Source organism: Platalea leucorodia (genome assembly GCF_965183815.1).
Source record: "Platalea leucorodia genome assembly, chromosome: 2".
In the NCBI taxonomy this organism is placed as follows: Eukaryota; Metazoa; Chordata; class Aves; order Pelecaniformes; family Threskiornithidae; genus Platalea; species Platalea leucorodia.
This window is the reverse complement of record NC_138824.1, coordinates 127,464,197-127,473,127: the sequence shown is the minus strand read 5'-3', so window position 1 is coordinate 127,473,127 and position 8,931 is coordinate 127,464,197. Positions and strand designations below refer to the sequence as shown.

At 49.7% G+C, this 8,931-nt stretch overlaps 1 protein-coding gene across 1 annotated transcript; it reads right to left on the bottom strand.

Annotated features, from left to right (window-relative positions):
• Positions 1-4,613: 4,613 nt before the first annotated feature.
• LOC309600859 (galactosylgalactosylxylosylprotein 3-beta-glucuronosyltransferase 1-like) lies at positions 4,614-7,750 on the bottom strand (the record flags this gene model as incomplete). Its single annotated transcript, XM_082333487.1, has 4 exons — positions 4,614-4,700; positions 5,204-5,500; positions 6,768-7,306; positions 7,639-7,750. 4 exons carry the CDS (start codon positions 7,748-7,750, stop codon positions 4,614-4,616), a joined length of 1,035 nt encoding a protein of 344 aa, XP_082189613.1.
• Positions 7,751-8,931: the final 1,181 nt, after the last annotated feature.

The window sequence follows — 8,931 nt, the reverse complement described above, 5'->3', positions numbered from 1 at the left end:
CGTGGAGGCATGGCCTTTGAGGTGCAGTACCTGCCGGGTCTCCCTGAGCAGGAGAGGATCTTTATCCAGAGGGCTCCGGGCCTGGGGATCTGGGATGACATTTTCCAAACCAACCTGAAGCGAGGGCAGTTCAAGGTCTCAGCTGAGGCGTAGGCACCAGATCCCTTCTGAACTCTCAAACCCAAAATGAGGTGCTCCAGCACAGCTCCCTCCCCGACACTGAAGGCTGATCTGTGTCCGTATCCGAGTGCATCCTTCAGAGGGAGAGCCTTTCTCAGGCTAGCTTTGCTTTAAAGCTCTTTTGAGAGCATACCGATCTCAGGCCGACAGGTCCACATTTGTGCTTTTGGGACAACTTCTGTCCTTGAACCACTGCAGCTCGCAGCTGCCGTACTGAAGCTCAGGTTTGACGATATGCCAGGAGGAATCTTCAGAGGCACGCGCACCCATCCTGGATTTCAGCCTCTGTGCTGGCGCAGCCGAGAACGGAGATCGCATCTAATAAATTTTAACGAATGGTTAAAAACACAGAGCCCGCAGGGGAAGGGAAGCTCTCCTCTCCCAGGTGGGGAACGGGAGCCAGGGCACAAAGTCAAAGGTGGAGAGCTGTAGGATCGCAGGGCACCGCATCAGCTCCGTCCCTGCCTGTTACCACCTTCGGGGCAGCGGGAGCTGATCGGCGCGGCTGCGTTTGGGGGCGTTTATCATCCTCCAGCGGTGGAGCAGAGGGCCGGGCAGAACAGGCGATGCACGCTGCTGCTGTGGTTGCTGACAAATTTCGGGAACAATCACTGCCCGCTGCCTCTGTCAAAACAAACACAAGATGAGGTAAGAAGGAGATAAGAGGTGTCAATACCACATCCAGTACAACAGAGCAGGGGACGCATTCCCAAGAGGGTTGTCCCCTGGCTTAGGTAGACACAAGGCAGCCAACAGTAACCAGGTTCCTCGGCCACGCAACGCACAGCTTTGGGCTGGGGATATGGCTGAGGAGCTGCTTGTTCTATCCGCACTACAGAGTCCTAGCGGGGATATTTTATTTATGAATTATAAGAAGTTTTTGAAGGATTTTTTTTTTGCTCCCCATAAAATCATTATTTTCACCTCTCTGATATTTTTTTAAAGAAAGAGGAGGAGGATGAGATCTGAGGATCCCTGTTCAGTCTGTCTGGAAGCTCTGAAATGCAGATGAACTTCTTTCCCTGTTTCCAAATATCACAAGGCAGCAGGAGTCCTGTACTAACCTAAGCAAACTCTTCTCTCTCAGATGCCTGTAAATAGATGTTAGCAATAAGAACAGGTAGTTTTTATAACACCAGTCTTGAGTCATAATTTTCAGGGCTTTAACAAAGAAAAATACGAAGCAAAATTAATTTCCACCTCCCGCTCTCCGAAGCCAAAGCCTGTGTTTCAAGGGGGTTTCAATACAGTCGGCAGGGACGTGTGCTGTGATAGCTTTTGGTTGCTCTGTGGCCCCTCTTGCAATACAGACAATCCCAAAGATTTCCCCCATCCTCCTCATTCCCCTTCCTACTCTGCATGACCCCACAGTGTTTCTCAGAGACCAGGCTTACGGCCATTTTCCACAATATCTCCACAGTGAAAGCCTTTCTCCAGCTGAAGACGGGCTCAGAGATCCCCTTTTTGTCCCTCCTGCTCCTCCGCTGTGCACAGAGTAGCTGGGGACGCAGCTGAGGATCTCACCCCTGATCCTCAATCCCAGCACATCTCAGATCCTGCCTAATGGTTCTCAGGGCAGCAAAAAAAGCAGAATTTCTAGTGCAGAAAAGAAAAACACTTTCCTTTTTTTAAACGTTGAGCTTTTCTCTTTCTTTTCGTTGTCTCTTGTGAAAAGCAAAACCCTGATGTGTCTTATTGCCCTCCCTCTGCAGATCGGCTCTGATTTGGCGCATGGAGTTTTCTCCTCCAGACTCACTGAAACTGCCGTGGTTCAGCCGGACACAGCTAAGGGTGGTGGGAATGCGGGCAAGGAAGAGAGTGGACTCCAGCTGGGACAAAATAACTGCTATTTATGCAGCACCCGTTGAAGCCCGATCTTTGCCGTTCACGTCATCAGCAGGTCCCTTTACACCGTGTCTGTGGCAATCCACCAAGTCGGCACACGTGCCAAGCAGCCATGCCAGTGGTCCAACTAGAGGTTAACAGAGGACCAAATCCCGCACCCAGCAGTGTCCGCCCGGCTCACATCTGCAGGCGTTAAAGGGGAAAAAGGCCTCTGGGAGGTCTGGGACTTGACTGGCTCGATCTGATTCTCAGCGAGGACTAATTGCCAGGAGGGAAAGACAGAAATATTCTCCCTATTGTGTCTAAGAACAGAACATCCTCAGGGGAGCAATTTTACCTCTTTTTTTTCTCAGCGCTGGCTTATCTAGATCATGTCTGTCAAGGTTCTGAAGCTCAGCAGCCTTGATAGTAAGGACCTCCAAAACACCGTAGCCATCAGCAGAGATCTCGATTTAAAACTTTAAAGGGGGGAATCTAATGATTTTGCTTGACTGCCCAGTCAAGCAGTTTACTTTCTAGGTGTCTCCTGGAGTGGATGCCACCTGCCCGCTTGGCAGGTCAGAGTAGCTGCCCTACATGGCAGACGTCGGCGTGGAAGGGATTGTGGTCACTCGCATTCTCTGCTAATGCAAGTGGGAAAGTTCCTTCAATATCTGTAGAGCTGGCCCAGCTGAGACTCTGGCTTGAAAGCACCCTGAGAGGATGGCTCTGGACAAGGGTGCAAGCCCTCCTGGTGGATGGGTGGCAGTGTCTCCATCTCTCAGACTGGTCGCTTCCCTTTCCCACAACAAATGACTTAGGGGGAGCCGTTCCCATGAGAATCCACAGCAGGTGTGTGGCATTTCTCATGGAGGATGGCTGAGTGTTTGGCCGGGGAGAGAAGGTGAGGACAAAAAAGCAAATACATAAATGGCACATTTATGAAAACGTCACATCCACACTCTGTATCTGTAGTGGAGCAGTCAACCCCTCCTCTGCCAAGCAGGCAAGGCAGGGCTAATCTGTCTGAGGTTTTATAAACCTGCTCATCCTTTACAAAGTAAGTGGTACCTCCAGACCAGTTAACTGGATTCTGAGTCCTTATGAGCTGAATTTGGGCAATTGTAGCTTTAGCCTACTGCAGACCCAGCATGGGTGGGTATGAAAAATGAGCTCGTCGCTGCTAGCAGATTCCAGAGAAGCACAGGTTAAAAGAGGGGCTGCTGCCTAAGCACAGGTGTCTAGCATCATTTACGGATTGCTAGGATATCTGAGATATTAATGAAAAGCTGGCAGATAAGGTACAGAGTTTGTGCCCTACAGGAGCGCCAGGCAGGCTACCCCAGGGTCCTTATGGCGGCACAAGTTGTCTATGTTTAGGCGACTGACTCCTGTCCCTCTCATCTGCTGCTGGGTGTGCAGGCGCTGGGATTGCTTTGCACTTTGTACGGCTGTCACTCAGAGATGATGAGATGATGTGGAAATGCTGTATGCAGCCACTAGTAATGCACACAGCAGATCAATGCAGAAGCTGAAATACTCACGACTGCCTGGATAAAAGCTGTCAGTTTTATTTCCACTGGTAGAGCTGAGCTGAGGTGTATATTGGGGTCAGGACTGAAAGCAGCCCTGGAATATTTTCCAAAGTAGGAATAAATCATTCAGCATCCTGTATCTTGCCACAGATATGAGTCATTCCAGAAAGAGCTGGGTACTCCCAAACTGAATACCTTTATTCTTTCGGGACTTTTGGGCTAGGAATCTGCCAAGGGCAGACATTGGGATCAGAGGGCATGGCAGCTAGCAGAGAAGGTCATAGCTCCTCTGCAGCCTGTTCTTCATCAATCTCTGCTTCTAAGAACACATCACTGATCTCTGATACATTCCTGCCCTCACCTGTGGTGGCTGCCATAATCCCTCCTCCTGCTGCTGAACCTGGCTCTGTGGACCACAAAGGCGCTCCTAGCGCCTTCACTATTTCTCCTCAGCAGCAGGTCTATTCCTAGCTCTGATAACGTTGGTACCGAGCCCCTCAAACTCTTTAAGAGTCTGTGTAGGTTGCTCTTTGCTGGTTCCTGTTTTGAGGTCCTCTCAGTGTCCCACCAGCCTTTCCCTGCAGCATCCACACCACAGTCGTTCACGCAGGATAAAAGCTGACGGTGGATGCATGGAGCACTGCAGAGGTGGCAGGGCTGCTGGGGAAAAGCTCATCTGCAGGAGTGTGATCTCTTTCCACACGCTGTAGGGCAGCTCCCACATTAAAGAGAGTTTGGAGCTGGCAGAAATAGGGGAGCAAAGAATTTGACTTGTCGTTATGACTGAGTGAAACCGTGGGATTCTTCTGCCACTTTTCTCTCTGTCTGTATGCAGGCAAAGCTTCCGTGTGGACTGCAATGAGGCTTGAATGAGTATGAAATGCAGACCCTAAGTGGGTACAGGTGAGGATCTACTTCTTGTGCAAAGGGTGGCATGGTAAGGGAGTTACTGGGACAATCATATATGCAGTCTTTGAGGAAACAACAGCATAAATAAGGAAACAGGTACAGATTATTTGCCTTGCCAAAAACAACAAAGACAAGGGTACTCACACCCTGGAGCTGGCTCTCTGCTTACACCTCTACTCTGGGGTCTGTAAATCCACGCTTGCCTTCATTAACCAGCGTAGGCCTCTCGGTTCTTGTGTGCCAGACCAACACCTAGAGGGAATCACAAAGAGTTCAGGGGCTCTGGATGCCATGGAAACGCCGAGAGCAGCGCATCCATCAAGTGGGATCCTGAGCCACCCGGGGCTCGCAGCTGTTTGAAGGATGTGATTCAAAGGGGTTGAACCTGGGAGAGACTTCACAGGCACGTGAAACAGTGACAAGGAAGAGGGATCGTTCTGGACCGAAACCCCAGATTCAGCCCTCTGCCAATCCTCCTGGATTCTGGAGAAGCAATCTGGGTGTGAATTGTACGGCTGAGGCTCTTTATTAACACAGTTAGAGTGCACAGCGCTAACTGTTCCTCAGCGCTCTCCAAGCTTCACATCCATGAAGAATCTGGCAGGCTCTGCCTGTCTGTCCCAGCACCGTTTGGCGCTGACGTGCGCCAGCACAGGCCAGGCACAGTGGAAGGTGGAGGAGCATGGCGCGAGGCTGCAAAAGCAGCCAGGACCCAGCAAGGAGAATGTATTTTCAAGGTCTCTTGTCCTGCTCACCTTTGTACAGTTGGCTGCTTTGGGCTCCAGCCCGTCCATAGTCACTAGATCCTTCAGCAGACTGGTTTCCTGGTAGCCTCCTTTAACTCCCTCCAGCTTGAAACTGGCCTGAGGCTTCTCCAAGATCAGCTTGATGCTGATAGCAAATCCAGCCATGTCAATCGCAAAGGGCCGGTTAGGGTCAAAGACGGTTTTCCAACCCACCACCTTCCCTGCTGGGCTCACTTTTGGGGATTCATATCGCAGTCCCCCAACGAAAGCCACCGGCCAGACGGACACCCTCCTTGTGTAGCGCATCTGTGTGCCAGAAAGAAGCAGTGCTGTGAGAATTCAACCCCGCAACGTTTCTCCCACCCCGTTAGTATGCCCTCCTCTGCTTCCACTGGCACCTGTCCTCCCCCCTTGACCTCCCACGTAATCGCATCGCTCTAGGCAGCACAAGTTCTTGTTCACCTGTGCTACTGCTTGAAGAGCTACAGCTTGCACATTCTCTGAACACCAAACACACTGCATTTCCATGCCCACCTTCAGTCCTGCAGAAGAAGGAAAACCTTTGGTTTTCTGATCTCATCTGAACTTGTATCATTTTTTGTAATATTTTATCATTCTTGTAAATGCCAAACACAATTTCTACCAGGCCTCTAGCTCTGTATTATCAACTCCACTCCAACTTCACCCTCGTGCAAGTAATCTCCCTCCCCGACTGATGCATCTTTGTCCTCATTTACTGCAAATTCCCCCCACCCTTGTTCTTCCATCCATGGCTACTGCCTAACTCAAATTGTCAGAAAGGACCTGGAAAGAAATAAGAAAGGATGAGCTTAACAGAGAAAATTCAGAAAACTGGAAATGTGTTCTGATGCATAACTCTGTATTTCAAGTGGTATAGTACAGTTTGGCTTAAATTGGTGACAAGGGAGTTTACTGAATAATCATTTTTGCAAGTTTACAATAGACTTGGCATCTCACAAAAGCCAGGCTTCCAGCAGAAGTCTGGGCAAGCTTCTGTGACCCCAGGGGCACAGCCCTGTTGTGGTGGCTGGCACTCAGAGTACAGAAGGGCAGCCAAAGAGAAAAGGTGGATTAGAAAGTCAGTCAACTCTTCTAACATCCCCTACCCATCACACCCCTACAACAGCGCAGATTTATGCTTTGCCAGAAGTTTGTCTTCGGTGCTTATTTAAATCAGGTCAACTCTCCCTGAGAAGAGGTATAAATTCTGGAGTATGTATCCTCTGGTCTGGCTGGCGCAACGTTGTGCGAGTGGCTATTCACATCTGCAGCCTACACCACGGCAGCTATTCTCTTTGCTCTTTCAGCCCTCCAGGGCATGGCTACTGGGTTTGCATAGCTATAGGTTTCCATCTGCCCTATACCCAGCTCCCACTGAGTGCGGGGAGGGAGAAGAGGGCTCTAGGCAACATGCCAGAGCCCTTGTCTCCCAGTTGATGCTAGAAGCCCACATGGTAGCCCTATCTTAGAGGTCTTTGCAAGTGCAGCTGGCCTTAAGAGGCTTTGCAGCTGTATCCTGCTTTTCTGTCCCATGTCATTTTATGGCTCTTACCTCTTCAAAGAGCTCCAGGCTGTAGGTGTTATCATCATCGGCAAAATACACTACCCCTTCTGGTGGTGCAGTGTTGCTGAAGCTGTCCCTCAGCCAGTGCAGCCCCAGGTTCCTCTGTAGTGTCCCCCTTGGGGTGTGGGATGGGATCCAGGACAGCCCCAGCTTCAGACTCTTGGGTGTCTCCACATTGAGGTGGGTGAAGTTGAGCCCTGCCTTCTCCAGCAGGTTGGACACCAGGTTGGTCCTCCGGGGCGAGTCCTCCACCACCACCCAGTGCAGGTTCTGTACATGTAGGAAGGTGTTGGCCAGACGGGTCAGCTCAGCTTTTTGCACTGGCCGGGTGTAGGTAGGGGTGATAACGAAGATGGTCGGCAGGGTGTCTGACCATGGGGGAGGCCTGGAGTACACATAATTCTGGATGACTTTAGGCGTTGCCCCTATGCTTTGCTGCTGCCGAATGCATGATGGGAGGCCTTCTTCTCTCAGTGCAGATGTACCATTGAGGAGAGCTTTAGAGGTGACGTTCTCATCTGTCTCTTCTGGGACAAAAGGAAGGAAGGAAGAAGAAGAAAAAAGATGTTAGAGAACTAATCACTGCTGGGCTGCCTCCTCTCCAGGGAGTGCTGGGGACACATCTGTCTGGAGCCAGTGCTCAGCACATCAACATCCTCTCCCCAAAGCCAGCCTAAGGTGCATGTTTAACGCGCTCTTAAGAACGGTTTGTGTGCCTGCTGTAGGCAAACCCTGAGGGGACCTTCAGGCAAGTTTGTCTTTATTTAACCCGTTCCACGAGAGAGCATCTCCTGCCGAGGGTTCGCACCAGCAATCAGCACAACCACGAGCACGCTGACAGCAGAACTCTTGCACTTACTTCTCAGTAGGCTGAGGTAGCGGGTGGTTGGGTACTGGTGCCACAAGGTTAGGAGAAGAGCCCATGGCAAGGCGATCAGGAGCGTGGTAAGAAGGTTACGTCTCCTCAGCATACTGCAGAGCGCTTCCAGTGCCCAGGCATCTCTCTACCTTTCAGAGCAGAGAAAAGAGTAAAGCCTCCGAAATATCAGACACCACAAACGCTAGGACAGTAAGGCTAGAGGCCAAACTAATAGACTGAGTTTGTCTTGCTTGGAGGGAGGCATGATGAATGTTGGGCCCTGATCCAGCAAAGCGTTTGTCTAAGTATAAGTTTACAAGGAACCCCATTAACAACATTGCAGGCCTGAACCATTAACCAGCTGCCCTGGCCCATTCCCGTGCTATTGAATAGAAGCTTTTATCTATTTATATTGCTATAAAGAACATCCCGCTGCCCCATGATGCACCCACTGTCCTTGACTTAGGGTTGTTCAAGTTGCTGATTCTGAAGCCAGAGAGGACTGTTACTTGCCCCTTCTCTGGGGCTGGTATTCATTCCTGAGCTTGTGGCGACCATTTAATTTGCTTCTTTTGTAGAATTTTTTAAAACTTGTGTGCAAGATTTGTGTTCCTGCGTATGCAAGTGGACAAAACAGAAAACGTCAAGGATCCTCAAGACAGCCAGCTTCTCTCTCACTCCTGCAGTTTTAATTCATCCTCCTTATGCAGATGCATTGAGGCAAGCAGTGATGCACGCTATCACCTCCTAAATTTTCCACGAAATCCCTGCCTCAGTCATTCCACAATGCTGGTGACACCTGCTGAAAGTTTAATTATTCCACATCCCTTTCTACTCCTGGCTTGCAGTGGTTGGCTACTGCAGCATTTAGTTTAAATCACAGACTTCAGAATACTTTAATTTCTTTCTTAGCATTTCTGTAATGTACATGATCATGAGATCTGAGGAATAGCAACATTCAAAACTCTTTCTATAAGGTGAGGAACTAAAAGAAAATAAAGAGAAATAAAGGACAAAAGTATCAAGAATAATCAAGAACAGGGGGTGGATTATTTATAGATGGTCCAAGTTACAGCAGTCCTGTACTTGATTTTTCACAGTTGTTGAGCACCTTCAGGTCCCACTAGTTAATATGATTAACGAGCAGTCAGTCTGTCTGGAAATCAGATCCTTGGCTTCTCAAGGCAGCCATGCCTTCAACAAAGTATCCCACATTAATGACCGGTTTGGAAAACGCAGAGTGAAGTACTCAGACGTCTGTTGCAGGCCACTCGTTCAGGGACATAACTCAGC